General features: G+C 40.4%; 1 protein-coding gene across 1 annotated transcript in view; it reads right to left on the bottom strand.

Moving 5' to 3' along the window:
* The window catches only part of LOC119938538 (guanylate cyclase 2G-like), a 45,269-nt gene that overhangs the window by 21,274 nt on the left and 1,056 nt on the right, over positions 1 to 22,939 (bottom strand). The window contains exons 2-13 of the mRNA XM_038758403.1: positions 21,647 to 21,995; positions 18,860 to 18,969; positions 18,001 to 18,183; positions 16,163 to 16,307; positions 14,779 to 14,914; positions 13,745 to 13,848; positions 12,053 to 12,213; positions 9,225 to 9,359; positions 8,306 to 8,389; positions 5,366 to 5,470; positions 3,615 to 3,686; positions 570 to 738 (exon numbers count right to left, since the gene is read on the bottom strand). Coding sequence (XP_038614331.1) covers positions 570 to 738; positions 3,615 to 3,686; positions 5,366 to 5,470; positions 8,306 to 8,389; positions 9,225 to 9,359; positions 12,053 to 12,213; positions 13,745 to 13,848; positions 14,779 to 14,914; positions 16,163 to 16,307; positions 18,001 to 18,183; positions 18,860 to 18,969; positions 21,647 to 21,995 — 1,753 coding nt within the window. The remainder of the gene's footprint in view (positions 1 to 569; positions 739 to 3,614; positions 3,687 to 5,365; positions 5,471 to 8,305; positions 8,390 to 9,224; positions 9,360 to 12,052; positions 12,214 to 13,744; positions 13,849 to 14,778; positions 14,915 to 16,162; positions 16,308 to 18,000; positions 18,184 to 18,859; positions 18,970 to 21,646; positions 21,996 to 22,939) is intronic.

Here is a 22,939-nt window from a genome sequence, read left to right as displayed (position 1 = left end):
GGTCACTTAACTTCCCTATGTCTCACTTACCTCACCTATAAAATTGGGATTAAAACTGTGAGCTCTATGTGGAACAGGGACTGTGTCCAACCTGATTATCTTGTATCTATTTCGTACAGTGCCTAGAGCACATTGAGTGTTTAACTAGTTAAAGAGCCATTAAAAAAAAGGTCGTGGCACCAAAAGGAATGAAAGAAAACTGTGCTGTTAAAACTTGCAACCAAACACACAGCAAAAGACAGTGTTACATTCAGGTGAGGAGACTGTCAGTCAATAGCATTCTTATCAGCCATGCCTACATTCTCAAAAAAAATAAAATATCACCATCAGTAGTGCCGCCTTGAAAACCAAAGAACACTTTTATGTATCCCAAATGACTGATTTCTATGAATTATTACCCTGCATTATTATTTACAGTGAGGACCAGCCTGACCAATCAACTCTAGCAAAATTAGAGTGGTGGTGGTGGGGAAGGAATTTACGGGTGCCAGAATATGTTTTCTGAAAGAAAACCATCTCTTAAAAACTCCTCTGGCATTTTGTTAACTCAGAAGGCTTGCGCTGGTTACCTGAATAGTTCATCATTTTCTTCAGATTGGCTCTGTATTTCCTTCCATACTTGAATTCCCACAGCCCGAATCCTGACAGCTTCACCTGCATCCGACTGTCTACCAGGCAGTTGGAAGGTTTCAGGTTTCCGTGAGAGTTCAGAGGGCTGTTGTGGAGGAAGAGCATTCCCTGGAAGAACAGAACTCAGGGATGAAGCAACGCCTCTTGGGAGAGTGACCAGAAATATGGGAGCAGAAACAAGGACTTGCTGGGAGGACAGGGGTCTTAGGAGGTCCTAGTCCTGGCTCTGATCCTACACCTCCTCCCCTCACTTACCTGTCTCCTCAACTCCATCGGATACCAAGATTGGATGAGTCGTTACATAAGGTGGAGAAATTCACTGATGGCCAATCTGGATGTGGGTATGGGTGTGAGCTCTAGGACCCTGGGAGCCTCATAAGGTTTAAATACTACTTTCTCAAACAAAAATGACAACCTGCAGCATAAAGGGGGGAAGAAATTCTAGATAAAATAGGGCTTGATGAGTCCAATAACACTCCAGTTTTCTTTTCTTTTTTTTAAATAGTATTTGTTAAGTGTTTATTATACGCTAGGCACTGTTCTATGTGCTGGGATAAATAAAAGGCAATTAGGTTGAACACAGTCCATGACCCACTTGGAGTTCACAGTCTTAATCCCCATTTTACAAATAAGGTAACTGAGGCACAGAGAAGTGAAGTGACTTCCCAAGAACAAATAGCAGACAAGTGGCAGAACTGGCATTAGAGCCCAGGTCCTTTGGACTCCTGGGCCCGTGCTCTATCCACTATCCTCTGGGGTAAATACAAGGTAATCAGGTCAGACACAGTCTGTCCCACATGGGACATGCAGATTAAATAGGAGAAAGAACAGGTATTTAATCATCACAGAGACACAGAAAAGCTAAGCGGCTTGCCAGGGTCACACAGCAAGCAAGGAGACCCATGATATAGTTCCAGCAGAGCCAGCATTATCTACCCCAAGGGTTTACTCATAGTTGTTGCTTAATAAATGCTGGAGTAGCCTCCATTCTCCAGGAAAAGTAGCTTGGTGAAGCAGTCATCTCAGGACAGATTAGAGTTAGCAATATGTTGAGTTTTCTGACCAAAGTGAGTGATTTAAGTTAATAAATGTGGCTGGTGGACTGGTTAACTTTGACTCCATAGAATTTCCATTTCCCGAGGGTAGGGGAGTAGTATCCCAGGTGTTCGGCCCAGCATGTAGAGATCCCTAAGTAGAAGATGGTTATGTTAGCTGATTCAACAATGAAGCACCTAAGCCTGAAAGTCAGGGAACCTGGTTTTAATCCTGGTTCTATCATTTACCTGCTGGATGACCCTGGTCAAGTCACTTAAATTCTCTATGCCTCAGTTTCCTCACCTGTTAAATGGGGATTCAAAGCTGTTCTCCCTTCTTCTTAGACTGTGAGCCTCATGTGAGACAGGGACTGTGTCAGACGTGATTCTCTGGTATCTACCCCAGGGCTTAGCACAGTGTTTGGCACATGGTAAGTGCTCAACCAGTGCCACAATATTATAATTATTAATATTATTATCAGGGCATGCAAAGAAACTATGGGAGTTTAGTATTAATCTTAATATTTAATAATAATAATAATAATAATCCTCCCATATTTCTTTGTGGCATACCTTCTTAATAATTCAGCAGAGTATCCTTTATGGTGTTACATTAAGGACACAGGATTGCAAACCTACAACAAAACCCAAGTCTTGGGGGTGCAGAGCCTCGAGACCGAGAGTCTTACTTGGTGGGGATGGGGGAATCCTTTTCATCACCAATTAATTAATGATCATGGGGCAAGTCTTATTCAGAACATGTAGAAGACCCAATCTCCTCCTCTAGACTGGCTTCTTGCCTTTGGATACTTGTCTTCTAATCTGAGGACACCTAGGAGCCATCATTAGACTTGTTTCAGTCCTGAGAGAGGCAATTAGCTTCTGCTGCTGAACAGATTAAGAACCCGGTATCATCCAGGAGAAGACTGCAGTGTCAATTTACCAAGAATAGCCCTACCCCCAGCCCCCAGATGGTGAAAATGGAACTCTGTGAGCATGTCATCTGCTACTCCTGGCTCCTCTCTGGCTGCCCACCCAAGAGTCTCTTTCCACCTCAGCAGCTGCTGCTTCTGCTGCCAATTCCCTCTAAACGATTCATGCTGGGCTCACTGGTCCTCCCACCGAAAGGAGAAATTCCCTTGTCATCATCCTGCCTGGGTGAGGGGACACTGCAAAACATTTGCATCACAGAGAGGGGTGAAGAAGGTAGCCTGCATTTAGTGCTTACTTCCCCCATCTTTAAAATAAAAATAAAAAGTAGAACCCCTTGTTTACGTTTTCCTTTAATTCTGATTTTCTATCATGTTCACCCTACTGTTTCTACTCTATAAGGAAGGAAATTTAAATAGTCCCAAATACTACCCAAATCCTAGGTTCATACAAGGAAACATTTACTTTCAAGTGCCTGTAATTTGCATGCAATCACTAGGTGTCACCATCATCATCATCAATCGTATTTATTGAGCGCTTACTATGTGCACAGCACTGTACTAAGTGTTTGGGAAGTACAAATTGGCAACACATAGAGACAGTCCCTACCCAACAGTGGGCTCACAGTCTAAAAGGGGAAGACAGAGAACAAAACCAAACATACTAACAAAATAAAATAAATAGAATAGATAAGTACAAGTAAAATAAATAAATAGAGTAATAAATATGTACAAACATATATACATATGTTTATACACACATATATACATACTCCGTCGTTTTCCTTGCTACAATTCGGATCCTCTGATCCTACCCTACCTTGTTAAAAGGGTGCTGTACGTTCTTTCTACAATGTTGTTCACCGAACGCAGGAAGCTAGGACTAAACCAAACGTTTGAATCCACAAAACGAATTTTTTAGGCACAAGACTAGTAATTGCAGTTCATTTCCTCCTCCTGATAATTTATACTAAATGTTTATACTATATTTATACTAAATATAATTTCAAGTTATACTCACATTGACTATATCATATGCAAAAGAAAGCTTGAATATCCAATCCAATTCAATATCGGAATTTCTCAAAACATCCTAAAAAACAGAATTATTTTATTTTATTATGGTTTAAAACTTATTCATTATAATTCATAAATATTTATGAATAGGACATGATGATGGCATTTGTTAAGCGCTTACTATGTGCAAAGCACTGTTCTAAGCACTGGGGGGTTACAAGGTGATTAGGTTTTCCCACGTAGGGCTCACAGTCTTAATCCCCATTTTCCAGATGAGATAACTGAGGCACAGAGAACTTAAGTGACTTGCCCAAAGTCTCCCAGGACATTTTAGAAATGATCCAACCTGCATGCACAGTAATAATAATAATAATAATTATTATTATTATTATTGTTATTGTTATTATTTTGTTACTATGTGCCAGGCACAGCTCTAAGCACTGGGAACTGAGGAAGATACAGGATCACCAAGGCAGACATAGTCCCCGACCACATGAGGATCAAGAGGAAAAACCCAAATTGAATCCAGATTTTCCAATGAAGTAACTGGAGCACAGAGAAGTTAAATGACTTGTCAAAGGTCTCTCAGCAAGCAAGTGGCAGAGCAGAGGTTAGAACCTACGGCCTCTGGCTCTCAGGCCTAGGTTCATTCTAGTAGCACACACTGCTTTGCAAGCTGAAATCAGATAGTGTAGTCAGAATGATTTTAATTAGACTGTGAAGTTCAAAGACCTGGTTTGAAAGTCAGATTATCAAATTTAGTCATCTTATATTAGCTACAGGAAAGTGCAAGTAGCTGCCAATAATCCTAATATCTGACTGCCATTTTTTCCAATTAGTATATATGGAAATAGGAGAAAGTCACAGTTCAAGTCTCGGGAATGGATGTCAGCTTCTTATGATCACATGTACATACAGGTATCTGTTCCAACATCTTAAAGCTGTGGCTTTCTCCCTCCTCCGAATATACTGATTGAGAACAATTGGATGCTATAAGCATTTTTTAATATTCATATGAGAATAACTGTATGGATGCATGTCAGCCAAGATCATTATCATCATTATAGTACTTCTTAAGCACTTACAATGTGCCATGCACTACACTAAGCACTCGAGGAGATACAAGTTAAGCAGGTCAGACACAGACCCTGACTCACATGGGGCTCACATTCTAAATGGGAGCAAGAACAAGTATTTAATCCCCATTTACAGATGAGGAAGCTGAGGCATTGAGAAGTCAAATGACTTGCCCCTGGTCACACAGCAAGCAAATGGCAGGGCCAGGATTATAACCTAGAGCACCTAAATCCCAGATCTGGGTTCTTTCTACTATGCCCTGCTACTTCTCATATACTTGGTGATGAAAAATAGTTTTTAAAAAGGGAACCATAATTCCCTGGCTCCCTTTACTCACCTATCAAAACAAGGCACTTGACCTGAACTCCGTTTAAGACAAGTCCTAACTTGAACTCTAATTCCATATTCAAAGTCCCTAAAAAAAGGTCTCATAAACACCATAATTCAAAAAGAAGATTCTTAGAAGCTTTTAGTGTAATGAGGACATACTGGCCACAAGATACCTAAAGCAAGAAGCCTTCCTCCAGAAGGTCCTGTCTTCTACCAGCCAAGGAAAGCAATAAAAAATGCACTCCACCAAATGTCCTAAAATGACCTAGGCTACAATCAGAGACTTTTCCTTGTAAACTATGTTAAATGCCTAGAGTTCATTTATTTATTTTCTTCTAAAGTTGTTACCTTCAAGCTTCCCTTCTTGCAATACTGGGTAACGATGCAGATGTTGGGAGGTTCAGTGCAAATACCAAAGAAGGGAACTAAATTTTCATGTCTTAACTCGCACATCTGAAAACCAAGAGAAATACCTGTTAAACACATAAAATGAACTCCTTATTACATTGTAAAGGGAATTAGGTACAAAAGTGAATTACTGAGAAAGACTGTGGACTTTTCTTCACAAGGAACCCTGAATAAAGGATAGACATTCATCTGTCTGGAGTGGTGTAGCTATAGTTCTGCTCAGAGGCAGAGGGATGGATTTGATGACCTTCAGGTGCCTCCCCTGACCTTGTTAGTCTATGTAAACAACTAAAGCACTAACAATATGCAGGCACATTTCCACATGCTTTTGATCTTTCCAAAGATCTTTTTTTTTTCCCATTATGACTACAAAGAAAAAAATCCTGTGGAAAGTGGGCAGAAGAAACCGAAGTATCATTTACTGAGAACCAACTGTGTGCAACGGGCACTAAACAAGGTGTTCGGAAACAAACAATAGAAGGAATCAATCAATAGCATTTGTTGAGTATCTATGGTGTGCAGGACAATGTATGAAGTAGTTGGGAGATTGATGGAGTCACTCGTGTAGCAGCTGAGACTGAGAATCTGTGAGCCCACTGTTGGGTAGGGACTGTCTCTATATGTTGCCAACTTGTACTTCCCAAGCACTTAGTACAGTGCTCTGCACACAGTAAGTGCTCAATAAATACGATTGATTGATTGATTGCATGGAGGAATTGATTACATTGCTAATGGCTTGCACAGAGAAAACTCACACTTTCTCAACCCTACCAGTCAAATTTCCACTGAGACAAAGACTGCAAAGCCTGTGGCAAGCAAGTAGACAGGCAGGGGTTCAGGGCTCCATGAAGTGGCCGTGTCGTTTTCACCCGCTTTAGCCAACTACGGCCAGAACCGGGATAAGAACCTAGGTGCCCTGATTCCCAGAGTACTCATCTTTCCACTGGCCCAGTAGCTGGACTGCTTGGGAGAATATACCATTCCCTCTGGCCTGGAACTCTCTCCTATTCCATATACTCCACACCATGACTCTCCCCACTTTCAATGGCTTATTAAAGTCATATCTCCCTCAAGAGAGGTTTTCCCCAGTTCTCTCTCCCTTCTGTGTCATTTTTGCACTTGGATGTGTACCCTTTGGACATCTGATAATTCACCCCACCCTCAGCCCCACAGCAGTTATGTATATCTATAAATTATTAATTTATATTAATGTCTCTCTCCCCCTCTAGACTGTAAGATCATTCCGGGGCAGGGAATGTATCTACCAACTCTGCTGCATTGTACTCAGTGGAAAGAGCACGGGCTTGGGAGTCAGAGGTCATGGGTTTGAATCCCAGCTCCGCCACTTGTCAGCTGTGTGACCTAGGGCAAGCCACTTAACTTCTCTGTGCCTCAGTTACCTCATCTGTAAAATGGGGATGAAGACTGTGAGCCCCACGTGGGACAACCTGATCACCTTGTATCCTTCCCAGCACTTAGAACAGTGCTTTGCACATAGTAAGCGCTTAACAAATACCATCATTATTATTACTCTCCCAAGTGCTAATGCAGTGCTCCACACACAGTGTGTGCTCAATAAATAAATACCATTAATTGATCAGAAACAAAGAAAAATAATGTAAATCAACATAATCAAGGGATAAATTAAGTGCAAAGGATAGGGCAAGGGCATTCCAGGCCAGAGGCAGGATGTGGGCAAGAGGAGATTGACGGACCATGAGTAGGTTGGCATTAAAAGAGTGAAATATTCAGGCTGGGTTGTAGTAAGAGAGTAGCGAGATGAGGTAGGAAGGGGCAAGGTGATTGAGTGCTTTAAAGAAATACGAAATATTTCATGAAACATTACAGAGGATGGACAAGCAGGATTTAGAAACTGCCTCAATGTGGAAGGAAAAAGAGAAGAGTCAAAGATGACACAAGCATCACTAGTTTCTAGGGCAAAGGAGGATGGTCAGATCAGGGCAATGATTGGGAGAGAAGATAAAGAATTTGTTTTTAACATCTTGAAGTAAGGTGCTGGTGTATTTCCCAGGTGGAGATTTCCTGGAAGCAGAAAGAAAGATGAGATCATAAAGCAGGTGTGTTTGTCTTTCCTGTTAGAGTGTAAGTTCCTTGTGGAAAGGGAACATGTCACTGTTATTATGTACTTCCCCTAATATTATTTGTATCTGTATTTCCCCTAGTACAGTGCACTGCACCGAGTTGTTGCTCAATAAATGCTCCCTCTGCTACTGCTGCTATTACTACTACTACTAATAATAATAATAGCATTTGTTAAGCGCTTACTATGTGCAAAGCACTGTTCTAAGCGCTGGGGAGGTTACAAGGTGGTCAGGTTGTCCCACAGGGGGCCTCACAGTCTTAATCCCCATTTTACAGATGAGATAACTGAGGCACAGAGAAGTTAAGTGATTTGCCCAAAGTCACACAGCTGACAATTGGTGGAGCTGGGATTTGAACCCATGACTTCTGACTCCAAAGCCCGTGCTCTTTCCACTGAGCAACGCTGCTTCTTATTACTATTACTACTACTATAAGCTCCTTGTGGGCAGGAATCACATCTACCAATTCTATTATATTGTACTTTTCCAAGCACTTAGTACAGGACCCTGCACACAGTAAGCACTCAATAAATACCACTGATTGATTCGTTGATTGACTGGCAGCAAAGCAAGCCCTATCCACACTGTCCTCATACACAGTAGCAGGAACCACATGAGAAGGGAACTTCCACAGTACATAAGTGAAGAGAAAGAAGGGTATATGGTCCAAAAAATTTCTTATCCCACAGTTAAATATCTTTAACCCACAGTTAAAATTCAGCAAAATACGTGTTTTCCATTTTCAATCCAGAGTGACTATGGCAGTTTTGTTACCTACCACTTGAACTTCATGAAGGATGGATGGTCGCTTAATCCAAGCTTCCGTTTGATTATCAGTATATCTGAGAGCAATGTGATTTCCCTAAAGTCAGGCAAAGATATATTCATTTTAACACAGACATATCTCAGAACTAGGTTGGGTGAAAAAGCAATAACAAATTAACCCAGGCCTAGAATTTTACTATCAGTTTCACCAAACCAAATTCCCCCTGCTATACAACTACAATTAATGGAACCCAAACCATTCCAATTCCAGAACATTTCAACATTACCTGCTATACCAGTTTACTGAAGATTTGGTTCATACCCCTTCATTATAATCAATTACCAGACACATGGAAACACGTTTTTCTTTGGCCTGGATTTCCTAACTGGAAATCCTTTTGGTTCCAATTCATAAAACTTGTAAGAAATCTGTGCCAAGAACATTTCAATTATGTCTGAAGTGATCATAGACCCTGCTCCCTTCAGAAATAATTTCACCAGCTATAGTTCAATTATTACAAATTTTGAGTGTGAGTGAAATCACCATTGTTTTTTGTAATGCCACATCTTCTAGACCGTAAGCTCATTATGAGCAGGGAATGTGTCTGCTAATTCCATTTTACTGTACTCATCCAAGCACTTAATAAAATGCTCCGCACATAGTAAGTGCACAATAAATACCATTGATTGATTAAGTTAACTAATAATGACTGGCAGGAAGAGGCGAAATCTGGACTGACCATGTTATGAGGATATAAGGAATAAAACAAAGTTCATTTGATAGAGGAATATTTTTCACTTTACAAACTGCCTCTTCACAAATCTTGGTGTTTATAACAACCACTGATGAAAAGGAAATCAGAAGAGTTAAAATTACTACGAAAGAAGAATGCTTTAGACCCAAATTCATCCAAATTTGCCATTGGTAGTACCTGGTAGAGACCCACTGTAGTGTAAAAGAGTTCTTCCCCCTGCTTGTCCTTGAAACATGAGCTCAGATTCCTTGAAAAGACACTGGATCCATAGTTTTCATTTCTCTTAGACCCTGGTGTGCTAGGCTGAGACAGCTTTAAAATAAAATAATAGGTAGGTAGGTAACTTTAGAAGTGAAACAAGAGAGGTCCTGATGCCCAGTACTGAGACAATAGGCCAATAAATGATTGATATTGCACTGAATAACTCACGGAGTATGAGGGAATAAAAAAATGCCGTGCAATATTAATAGAAAAATCCCATTACCTTCCACTTCCATTGTTTGGTTGAATGATTTCAGTGAGTTATTTTAGCAAGTTGTTGCCAACTTGTACTTCCCAAGCACTTAGTACAGTGCTCTGCACACAGTAAGCGCTCAATAAATACGATTGATTGATTGATTGATTGATTAAGCAGAAATGGGCCAGAGCCGATAGATTACCTAGATATACTGAAGGTTTATACTGGGCCCTCCTCTGGACCATTAAAGTGTCCTTTAACACCCGGGAATATGATCTTAGTCCATTAACAACTACAATAATTGAACAGTCATCAGTAATGAAGCATATTTATTGAATGCTTACTGTGTGCAGAACACAGTACTAAGATCTTAGGAGAGTGCAAGTAAGCGCTCAATAAATATGGTTGAATGAATGAATGAATGAATGAACAGAGATGGCAGGCACATTCTCACAGTACAAAGGGGAAGATAGACATTATTAACATAATGTTGCTATACATATACTAATGTCTGTTAATATATATATATATATAGTGTATATATTAATGTCTGTTTTCAGACATTAGACATGAGACATCAGACATAAGAAGCAGTGTAGCTTAGTGGAAAGAGCACAGGCTTGGGAGTCAGAGGTCATGGGTTCTAATCCCAGTTCTGTCACTTGCCAGCTGTGTGACTTTGGGCAAGTCATTTAACTTCTCTATGCTTTAGTTACCTCATCTGTAAAATGGGGATTAAGACTGTGAGCCTCATGTGGGACAACCTAATTACCTTGTAACTACCCTAGTGCTTAGAACAGTGCTTGGCACATAGTAAGCACTTAACAAATACCATCATCATTATTATTATTAATAATATAAACTATGAATATGTGCTGTGGGACTGAGGGAGGGAGGGTGCAAATCCATGTGCAAGGGTGACAAAGACGGGAGTGGGAGAAGAAGAAATGAGAGCTTAGTGGGGTAGGCTTTTTGGAGGAGATGTGCTTTTAAGAAGGTTTTGGAGGTGGGGAAAAGTGATCATCTGTCAGATGTGAAGATGAATCGTGTTCCAGTCAGGAGGCATGACGTGAACAAGATGTTGGCAGTGATATGACAAGCAGTGTGGTTTAGTGGATGGAGCCCAAGTCTAGGAGTCAGAAGGTCATGGGTTCTAATCCTGGTTGGGCCACTTGTCTAGTGTGTGATCCTGAGCAAGTCACTTCACTTCTCTGGGCCTCAGTTAGTTATCTCATCTATAAAATGGGGATTAAGACTGTGACAGGGACCGTGTACGAACTTGTATCGACCCTAGCACTTAGAACAGTGCTTGGCACATAGTAAGTGCTTAACAAGTACCATAATTATTATTCCTCTCTAGACTGTGAGCCCATTGTAGGCAGGGATTGTGTCTCTATTATTGTATTGAACTTTCCAAGTGCTTAGTACAGTGCTCTGCACACAGTAAGCACTCAATAATTTACGATTGAATGAATGAATGATATAGACGGGATCGAGGTGAAAGAAAGAAAGTGTAATCTTTGCCTTTAAGGGTCTTACGAATCTCAAAAGAGAAGACCCATCAGGCAAAAAGATACATGCAGAAGATATGTAAGCACTTAGTACAGTGCTCTGCACACAGTAAGCGCTCAATAAACACGATTGAATGAATGAATATGTGCAAAATAAGAGTGTTAACAATGCTCAGGATAGGAACACATGTAATAATGATGGTATTTGTCAAGTGCTTACTATATGTCAAGTACTGTTCTAAGCACTGAGGTAGATACAAGGTGCTCACAGTCTTAATTCCCATTTTACAAATGAGGTAACAGACACAGAGAAGTTAAGTGACTTGCCCATGAGACATGATCTCATCTAGAAATATACATGACAGAAACATGAATGCACTGCATAGTGGCTAAGGATAAAACAACGACTCCTGGAAGGCTACAGGGTCCATGTGAATTTTTAGAAAAGGTTATAAGGACAGAAGGGGTGTGATTTAACCAAAAGGATGGGGCCCTGCATTCCAAATGAAGGAAGCATCAGTGACCTGAAAGAGTGGCTATACTTCCTGAAGCGCCCAACTAGTAGATAACTTGAGGGAAGCTTTTCACTGTACATGTTCTGGCTCATGGTGGAGGCCCAGTGTCCCTTTTGCTTCGTTTTAAGGGCCAACCGGATAGACAAATGAATAAATTTTTTGGACCTCTAGGTAGAATTCTGGTAGTAACGTAGAATGCTTTGATCTGTTGAGTCCTTTTCCTTTGAGTAATAAAAAGAATTGTACTTCTTCAGCACTTACTATGTACCAAACACTGTGCTGAGAACTGGAGAGATGATAACTAGATAGATTCAGTCTTGGTCTCACTCAGGACTCACAGTCAGAGAAGGAGGAAGAGCAGGGGTCTTACTTCTATTTCAGAGAAGAGGAAACTGAGACACAGTAGACAAATAGTGGGGATAGGACAAGAACCCAGGACTCCTGACACCCCAGTCTGCACTCTTTCCCCTTGGCCATGCTTTCTCCCATTAAATAGTGATCCAGTAATCATTCTAACATTACCTTATTATCTGACAGGATGACAATGTCGCTATAGTTTATTTTCCACCAGATGTCTTCAGTGGACATTTGCAATTTTCCTTTCTGCATCTTAAGAAAACCCATCACAGTGGCTGCTCCCAAGGCTGACACCAGTAGAATAGCTATCAAAATAACAGTCATGCCTAAACAGAAAAGACACCGAGATACAGGTTATTCAGTGCCAAAAGATATCCAAGTTCTGATAGTGAACATGCTGCCAGTGATTACAGAAGCATGAGGCAAGTGATGACACAGTTCTGATTAAGTACCCTGCACTGTTTCTCTTTAGGAAGAGCTGGCATCCAAGCTACCTGGAGCCTCTGGGAGAGGGAACATAGTTCTCAAAGAGGTTACAATACAGTTTGTATTGTGTTTTTCTACACTTCAGAATGTGTTCATTTCAGTTGGACAGGAAGGAAAATATGGAAAAGGTCAAAAAACTAGTAAATTAGGGGAAAATTGTCCGCCAATAATGTCCAATCTGATTTGAAGACCTTCAGATGGCTATAGATGGCTATAAATTCTGGTAAGCTCCCGGCATCTTTTGAAGTCAGATGAACGAAGTTTGAGTTCATTGCCCTCACACTTGGATTTGTAAACTTTATTCACCCCACCCTAAGTCCCTCAGCACTTTTGCACAAATCTGTATTTTATTTTAATGTCTGTCTCTCCTTCTAGACTGTAAATTCCTTGTGGGAAGGGAACACATGGCCTCGTGGATAGAGTCCAGACCGTGAGTCGGAAGGTCCTGGGTTCTAATTCCAGCTCTGCCACTTGTCTGCTGTGTGACCTCGGGCAAGTCACTTCACTTCTCTGTACCACAGTTAACTCATCTGTCAAATGGGGATTAAGACTGTGAGCCCCATGTGAGACAGGAACCGTGTCCAACCTAGTAGCTTCTATCTACCCCAGCACTTAGAACAGAGCCTGGCACATAGTAAGTGCTTAACAAATACCATTCAAAAACATAAATGGGCCTACCAACTGTATTATATTGTACTCTCCCAAGTGCTTTGTATAGTACTCTGCACATAGTAAGTGATCAATAAATGACTGCTTGATTAAGCCTCCAATACAGATGGAAAATTAGTAAATACACTGTTTCCTCCCAGAAACAGAAAGCCAGGGCAATTTGTTGCCCATTCATTAATCTTTATTAATCAACAGAAAAATAGGAGTCCTTTCCCTAAATGTTATTATTCATTCATTCAATCATATTTATTGAGCACTCACTGTGTGCACAGCACAGTACTAAGCGCTTGGAAAGCACAATTCAGCAATAAAGAGAGACAATCCCTGCCCACACCGGGTTTACCACTAGAACTGGGGAGATAGACATCAAAACAATTAAACAGGCATCAATATAAATAAAAAGAATTATAGATATGTACATATATACACAAGTGTTGTGAGACAGGGAGAGAGGGGTAGAACAAAGGGAGCAAGTCTGGGTGATGCGGAGGGGTGAGGAGCTGAGGAAAAGGGGGGCTTACTCTGGGAAGGCCTCCTGGAGGAGATGAGCCTTCAGTAGGGCTTTGAAGGAGGGAAGTATGATTCTTACAACCAGCCAAGAAGCCATCTAAATTTATAAAACTCCAAAGTTTGGTTTTTCGATTCCTTTCTTCCTCCCTCTCTCAAACAAAACCAATAACTTTATGAATAAAATATACTTACTTGTGAATGAAGTGTTACAAAGTTCACGAAAAAATCCACAGGTTGGTCTGTCTGTGGGAAGAGAACCATCTGACCAACTGATGTTGAAGAAATATCTTGTGGGACTCCAGAGTGTACAGGGAATATAAAGAAAATTGTCAGCATTCAGTTTCTCTTTCAATGTTAAGGCATAGTCTACTTTAATTGAAGCAGGTATGGTCAAAACACACCTGTGAGTTACAAGTGATTTCCCAAGCTATAGATCATTACATCTACTATATTCCTCAAATTGAATTTCAACTTCAGGGACATCACATCAAGTAATTCATGCAAATATTGATTACAATCATGTCTCCAGTGAAAATTTGGTTCATTATTCCTTTTTCAATCTCCAATTAGTTGTGGGAGCAAAAGGATCTTCAAAGAAACCTGCTCTGTGAATCTGAATTGTTCTCAATCTCACCTTCAAGTTCCTACCCTGAAAGTGGAGGAGCTAATGAATCTTCCCACAAGACAGAATTAAGGTCTGATGTTACCCTTCCCCATAAAATGTTAGTGGATTGAGAGGGGCTGGGTCCAACAAATACAATAAAATTTAGAAGCCCAGAATGGACTCAAAGCTATTTTGTGACTTTTAAAAAATAAAAATGTTAGTACAAAATAAGAATTGTCTGCAAACACTGGAATGGGTGGAGTTGGTAATGGTGGTAGTGATGATGATGATTATGATAATGGGGTTTCCCACTAAAAACAACTGATAAGCTGTGGTCACTTCCAGTGAGTTATGAGGGTCATTATAAAAAGAGATGCAAATTACCCACAGACCTAGAACTGCTTCTTGTGCTTACAGGAATAATACAGGGAAGGAAGTTCCCAGCAAAATGTACACTTCATTGGCATGGAGTGTGTCTTGGCCTTCTGTTTTACATTCTTAAACGCTGAGTACAGTTAACTGTACCCTGTAGGTGTTCAATAAGTACCATTATTACTGTTACTGCCAGATGAAAGGAAAGTCAGCTAATCTAATCACCCTGGGGTTCTTTTCAGTCAACTACCTGATTATTTTCCGATGGCTGTCATAATTCAAAAGAGGAATAAAATGAGATGAATTTCCAGTATTCTGTAAAGCATAGACAGAATAGTCCATTTGTCTGATTCCCAATTCATCAATTTGTACCAGGCCAGTGATTCCTGAAAAGACAAACGATTGCATGGGAGGAAGAGCACAAAAAGAAACAGTTTAGCTTAAAATATCCTCCCTCTGGTGCATATGACTCCAGAGAAGAGGAGGGCTTCGTCGAGGAAGGCTTCTTGGAGGAGATGTGCCTTCAATAAAGCTTTGAAGGTGGGGAGAGCAATTATCTGTCTGATATGAGAAGGGAGGATGTTCCAGGCCAGAGGTAGGATGTGGGCACGAGGTTGGCGGCGAGATAGACGAGATCGAGGTACAGGATTATTCTGTAAACTCCATGAGGGCAGGGATCCTACCTTCCAACTCCACTGCATCGTACTATCCCAAGAACTTGTACAGTGTGAGCACTCAAATTGACTGATTGATTGATGTATGTTCATCTCTACTGCCTTGATGCTGGCTTACATAATGATTGTTCAAGCAATGCAGTTAAAAAAACAAAGCATTAAAATGAACAGGCAGGGTGTATTCTATGGGAAAGCACTGGAACAGTCCCCAAAGTGAGTTAGGCAGTTGCCATGGAATGTTATGCTCTGGTTCCCTCAAGGGAATCCTGCTTACCTTGGCACCTAAACCACAGAGGGAAACTACTTAGGCACACTTCTTTGCTAATTGTTACCTTTGAGTAAGGCAAGAAATTTTGGAACAAGTACGGTGCAGATTACACTTTGTCTGGCAACCCCCCTCATCACCATTCCCAAGATCAAAGCAAAACTCATCATTTCTCTAATGTATCTTGAATTCAAAACCACGCATAGTCAACAAAATGACGACTCTGGAGCAAAGCAGTCAGTCGTGCTTCTGAGGAGAGAAACTGGTGTTGAGCAGAAACATTCTATTTTTTGTTTTGTTTTGTTTTTTATTTTGTTTTCTTTTCTATTTCTTTTGGGGAGGCAGCATGGTCCCGTGGAAAGGTTATGGGACTGGAAGTTGGTCTGTTGTGTGATATTGAGCAACACTAACCTCTCTACGCCTCAGTTTCCTTACTAGCAAAATGGGGATAAGATACTTGCTCTACACAAGACTCTCAGTCTGCAGAACATCCAATTATCTTGAATCTACTCTAGAGCTTTACACAGTGCATGTTTAAAGAATACCATTATTATCATATGGTATGTCACATTTTATTGTTTGTTACATCATTTACTTCAACTGGAACGTAAAAATAATTTTCCTGGTACCTAATACTTGATTGGACTACAATTTAGAACTTAAACAAAAGCAATACTATTGAATTAGTCACTTACCATGCAGTTGAGTCTTATTATAACCTTTCAAGGTGTTGACAAGCTCCCTTCCATTATGAAAATCCTTTCCACTCTTTAACATTTCTCTCACAGCCAAAGCATAAAGTAGAACAGCATCATGTAGATAAGCAGAGTAAGGGCTTACCTTAAGCAAGCAAGATAAGCAAAGTTTTAGAGAGAAAAGAAAAGAGCATTCCAAATTATGATTTACCCGGGTTATAATTTCACATTCACTTTGGTATGCCAAGTGACAAATCAATGAAAATAAAAGCTAAAGGTAAAAACAAAATTAAAAATAGATCATTCAGCATTGTACACATAATGAGGGGGAAGGCTTTTATTTTATCCACCCATATGCCTAGTGCCAGGCTCTAAACTGATAAAGTGCTCAGTGAATACTGCTGAATAATAATAATAATGTTGGTATTTGTTAAGCGCTCACTACGTGCCAAGCACTGTTCTAAGCGCTGGATAATAACGATGGCATTTGTTAAGCGCTTACTATGTGCAAAGCACTGTTCTAAGTGCTGGGGGGGATACAATGTGATCAAGTTGTCCCACATTGGGCTCACAGTCCTAATCCCCATTTTTACAGATGAGGGAACTGAGGCTCAGAAAAGTTAAGTGACTTGCCCAAGGTCACACAGCAGACTTGTGGTGGAGGTGGGATTCGAACCCATGACCTCTGACTCCAAAGCCCGGGATCTTGCCACTGAGCCACATGCAAAATGGAGTTCAACTGCAGACAAAAAAAAAATCCTTAAAAAATAAAAAAAATGCATCAGGGCTAGGATTAGAACAAGTGTCTGAGTTCAGGATCAAGTTTGTGGTTAATAAGGTGGGGCTTAAAGTTCCAAAGACACTTGACATGTTGAATTAATGTTTGGTGGTTAGCTGTGATGATGATTAAATCTACTGCCTGATTGCCAATTATTTATAAACCCAGGCTTGGGGGCACTTATTATTTCCAGTAATCATGCTAAGTATCCCTCATAATCTTTTCTCATCTCAAATGTCAATTTACGCATAACCTGCTTATGAGAGACTGGGGAAGAGTTAGAAGGAATGGCTCCGTAGGAGGATAAAGCCAAACCTAAATATGCCATTTCAAAAGGGTGATGAAGAGAAAATGCATGATGGAGTTCATGAAATGATCCTAAATATGGCAGAAACTTAGAGGGCTTAACTGGCTCCAAAATTCTTATCAGAAAGTTTGGGAAGATCAGAGGGATGGGGGGTTTTGAAGAAGATCGATTTGAAGAAGATTGGCGATCGAGACTGTGAGCCCCACGTGGGACGCGGACCGTATCCGATTTGCTTGTATCCACCCCAGCACTTAGTACGGTGCCTGGCACGTAGTAAGCGCTTAACAAATATTATTAATAGCAGCATTTATTAAAGGCTTACTATGTGTCAAACACTATTTGAAGCACTGGAGTAGATATTCTATTTTATTTTGTTAATATGTTTTGTTTTGTTGTCTGTCTCCCCCTTCTAGACTGTGAGCCCACTGTTGGGTAGGGACCGCCTCTATATGTTGCCAACTTATACTTCCCAAGCGCTTAGTACAGTGCTCTGCACACAGTAAGTGCTCAATAAATATGATTGAATGAATGAAAGATCCCTTTTCTTCTGATCCTGTATGCCACTCTCCTAGTGTCACAAGGAGCTAATTACTTTGTCTAGATAAGGAAAGAGGTGGAGTGTGGAAGCCAGAAAGCCTCATTGAGCCTCTCGGAGAAGACACACACCTGCCCATGTAAGCACCAGCCTACTGGGCCTTTCTGGATATCTCTCTGGGCCTGGGAGGCCTTGTAAAAGTGAAAGCATCATCCAACCTGCTCATATGAAGAAAGTGAACTGAAAAAGGGCTGATCCTTCAGTTTCTCGTAGACTTGCTTCATGAATTCATAATGTTTGAAGTATTCACCATAAGAACTGAGGGCTATGAGGAAGACAGATTCATAGGCTTTCAGCAGGTGGTCGTTTTGATTACCCAAAATCTCTTTCCAAAAATTGTCCTTAAAAAAAAAGTAAGCACCATTATGCACTACAGAAATTATTTTCAAGTTAATGCCACCCTCACCTGAGAAACTGAACTCAATTTAATATGATGTTCCTACCACTAGAGTTCTACTATTACATTTACCCAAGAAACCATAAAATTCCAAAATTCTACAAGATCTGCAAAAAGGAGAACATTTGTTTTCTGTTATAAAGGGATCACAAAGATCTTGAAACTTTATATTGCACAGGTTTGAAAAACTGCCCTTTTTTGTGAGAGCTGACCCATTCTTAAAAGGCTGGGGTGCCCACATTAGGAAGAATGAAATAACAATAATAACTGTGGTATTTGTTGAGCAGTTACTGTGTGCCAAGCACTGGGGGTAGATACAAGATAATCGGGTCAGACACAATCCCCGTCCTACATGGGGTTGATAGTCTAAGGAAAAGCAAGAACAAGTTTCTTGTCCTCATTTTACAGATGAGGAAACTGAAGCACAGAGACATCAAGTGATTTGCCCAAGAACACACAGCAGGCACTGGCAGAGTCAGGATTAGAGCCCAGATCCTCCGACTTCCAGGCCTGTCTTCTTTCCACTAGGCTAAGCTGCTTCACAACATGCAGGTGAAACCACTAGGTAGCTGTCCTCCAATGTTAAATAATTACCGCACCAGAGCAGCCTTGATACACACCTCAAACTGCTGCAATACGAAGAAGACAAATTTCCCATTGGTCAGTCCTAGCTTCTCCACAGCCACCAGAATAGCCTTAGTATCTGCCGAGCTGCAGATCAGAATTATAACTGCAAGAGAAGAAGGCAGAGTTAGCCATAGGACTGAAGCAACCCAGAGTTGGAGGTTTTGTGGTCTCTTTGCTTTAGCAAACGTTAAAAGTGGTGGTCCTGAAATATCCCCATGGGTCAAATTCTTGTGCAAAACCAGCCATAATGATAATGTAATTAAGTGGCTTAGATTTTTAACAATATAATGTTCACTTTTATGGCTTTTCTCCCTTTTAACAACTGGAATCAGTGACATAAGCCTCAGAAGAGAACTCTAACCCCTTTAAGTCAACTACAGCATCTTATTCATTTGACTTGTGCCACATTTGAAACTCAGAAAGCACTTGGATACTTTCTGGTTTATCATCACCTCTTTTAGAATAGAGAACATGCAACTGCATAGAAGACTCTTACCAAGCAGATGTGGGGCAGGATCATATTCCATTTCAGTTTTAAAAGTCATCACACTGAAGCCGACAAGACTTATAAAATAGAACAAATGAAACTGAGGCTCTTGAGCTGTTTGTAACTCTTAAAATTAAAGAGCATTTCCTCAAGAAAGAAAGTTTTGCAAACCCTCACCATTCCAGCTGAGGGTTCCCATTTGAATTTTGCCCCACTTATCATCATAAATGGGTCCTGAGGTTAGGTGCTCCATAAAACTAGCATGGCTCTCGCTCACCATTATAAAATGTTAATGAATGCAAAATTCATAATAAGAAATAGCAGGGAGATTTGGAAGTGGAAACCAGGAAAGGGCATGAGGACATTCTCAACTGCTTGCCTCAAATTCATTGCTATAATTTGTTGCCTCCAAATTTCAGAAATTAATCTTTGGTGGCTTTCAAGGTCAGTACTTTAGCTACCCCTGTTTGTGCCCTTTTTCCAGATCAAGAAATTCTTAAGCAATAAAGTGAATAGAAATGGATTTTACCCTAATATAGTGCTGCCTGCTCGCTGAGCACCTAAGTCCTGACTGAGTTTATACTAAAGTGATCAATTGTCCCACCATTAGTCGACCTATTAAGATCCTCCATTGGCCAGGGTTGAGGTAATGGGAGTTACAACTACAGCTGCATCAGGAAGCATGGTCCCTATTCCAACTAATAGCCCAAATCAGTTGCAGCTGCAGCAGGGGAATGGATAGTCAGGATATAGCCTTTCCTCTCCTCATTCACACCCACTGGGTTGAGGGGAGCTGATCTCAACTTTGAAAAGCATTCCTGCCTGAGTTAGCTCCAGAAGTTCCATCTTGGAACACTCCCCCAGCTCCAGAAACCCCTGTAGGAGGCAAATTCCAGTAGCAACAGCTGCAGTGTTGGTTACAACAGGAATTATCAGTAGCAGTAGCTGATGTGGCAGGGGGGAAGGAATAGTCGTGTAGTTTCCCTTAGTCTTTTAGTCTTTCCAAGTAGAGATTCCTCTGATGAAAACTAAGGCTCTTTTGTGGATGACAGTGTAGTATAGGGGAGAGCCTTTGTACCTATAAGCTCCTCTCCCTCTTTCCTCCTTTCCCCTTTTCCTCCTTCCCCTCCTCTCTCCCCCACCTCTCTCTCTCTTTGTCTTTCCTGGCTCTAATCTCAGACTTCTGGCCTCCACTCCGTTGAAGCCCCATTTTGCTCTTTGAAAAATGTCACCTTAGTTCATAGTAAGTAGATAGTTGATCATTTAAAATTACAATAGTAGAGGAAAATATACATGAGCCTGTATTTCCAGTTGCAGTAGTCATCACAAATCACCCCAACCCCTGCCATACCCATGACTATCTTAACCAAACAGGAGTCTCAGATGGAGAAATGAAAATAGTATCAGAAGCAGTAGGTAGCAAATGCTACAGGAACCAAGGGACAGTCTGTACTTGGACACAGTAAGGATGGTATTGATGCTCACATCTTGATTGTCTCAAATACACTCACACATCATGATAAAAATAGCATCACCTAAAGTGTTATCTCTATACCCCAGTGACAGATGTCTAGCTATACAGAAGTGCATATAGATCTATTCATTACTGAGAATTCCCGGGGCATTTTATAAGGTAAAAGTTCAGAATCTATTTTCTAGAGTGTTTTAAAATAGGACTTCAATTCTTGTGTACTAATCTGTGTTTAAGGTGCTGACAAATAAATGGAACTCTGTGAACGGAAATGAAGGCGGTTTAGTCTGTGATACAGGTCAGTATGACTAGCTCCACTTGTCAGGCTATAAAACCACAGCACTGAGGTTAAGTAATTGACTCTTCATCGCACAACAAGCCAGTGGCAGGAAAAGAGTTAGGTCTCATTTTGCCAAATCACAATGACTTGCTCTAAGGAAATTGAAGTATTGGATAGCATGTAAAAAATTGGGGAGCAACACTAAAATGAAGATGGGGAATCAACTTTAAATTACTTTGAATTGGGAGTTCACAAATATAATCTGTCTCAAATCCTCTTAATAGGTATAAATAGCATAAACTACCATAAACATAAACATATGCCATAAACATAGCAGTATATTTACAAAAACTATACAAAAATATGAAACCCATACATCTCTTATGAACCAAAATCCCTTAGCTCTTCAAAAACATAGCAATATATTTACAAACTTAAATTAGGGAATTTACCCATCTCTCTGGCAATGAAGAACTCCTCATTTACTAAATTTCTTTCGTTCATATTACCAAACATTAACAATGGAAAACTCCCAAACTTACTTCTGGAAACTGTCGACAAATATATTAGCTTCTCTTGAAGGAGGGCAGGATCGCTGGAAGAATATCTCACTTTAGCAGTGATGGTGAAATTGAACTTGAGCTGATTTTCGACAGCTGTCCACAGCTCATCAATTTGATCCCAGGAAGACCTCCTTACAGCACTTCCAAATAACCCAATGTGTTTCCAACCAAAATGCTGGAGGCTTTTCTGAAGCACGTGCCCTATTTTTTGAATAGGTGAAACTAGTTTTACGTAAGTATCGTATAAAAATGCATTATCCAACTTTGCCGTTTGCCCCATAAATCCAAACATGGGAATGTTCCATTGAGAGGCCAACAAACCAGTAGCCTGGAAGAGGAAGGAAAGAGTTGCTTTTCAGTGTAAGTATTAATGGTATTTTTACAAAACTGTGACTACAGTAAAGACCAAAAGGGAAATGCATAGTGACTCTTCAAGAACATTCAACATTGGTGGTTTTCTAAACATCAGGGGTGCTGTGTGACTGACTCATGTACAGCAGATGATTGGAGACTGCCATTTCTAAGCTCTAATTTCACTCTACCTTCTGTTTCCTTCAAATGCTACCTCTAAGCTTATAGTAAACTTCTTGTGGATAGGGGTTGTGTCTACCAACTCTGTTGTATTGTACTCTCCCAAGCCCTTAGTGCAGTGCTCTGCACACAGTGATGGTATAATCAATATAATTGAGTGATTGATTGCCAGGGAGATGAGTTCTCTGCTTCTTACATAAGTTTTATCTTTCAATATACTGCAACACCCAGACACAAGAATGACTTATAAAGTAGGAATTCATTGCATAAGTTTTCCCTCTTAAGAGTTTTTTATTGATTATATTAATTTCATCAAAGATGCTGAACAAAATATGCAGAGGGTCCAGTAGTAATAAGTAACAACCCACTCTTCCCTTTCCAGTGTAACATAGGAATGATAGCTTGTAGCTTATTTTCCCATCCCATGGTGCCTAAAAAGTCAAAAATGATGATTAGCTTTACATTAATTAGGGATTTTTTTCTCATTATGTGAATAAGATTTTGAAGAGCTAAGGGATTTTGGTTCATAAGAGGTGTCTGGGTTCCACTTTTTTGTATAGTTTCATGATAAGACTCTGAGCCATCAGTATCATTGTCTGTTATCAGAACCCTCTGTTAGCATTGTGCATGAAGTTCAAAATTAGCATGCCTTGACTTTTTCTCCTATAAAATCTACAGAACTAAATCTTTCAAGAAAGGGTAGAGATTGTCCCTGTTCCCCTTAGATGTCTCTTAGGTATC

The sequence above is a fragment of the Tachyglossus aculeatus genome, chromosome 16, assembly GCF_015852505.1.
Source record: "Tachyglossus aculeatus isolate mTacAcu1 chromosome 16, mTacAcu1.pri, whole genome shotgun sequence".
In the NCBI taxonomy this organism is placed as follows: domain Eukaryota; kingdom Metazoa; phylum Chordata; class Mammalia; order Monotremata; family Tachyglossidae; genus Tachyglossus; species Tachyglossus aculeatus.
Note: the sequence above shows the minus strand (reverse complement) of the source record. Positions and strands in the feature narration are given on the sequence as shown.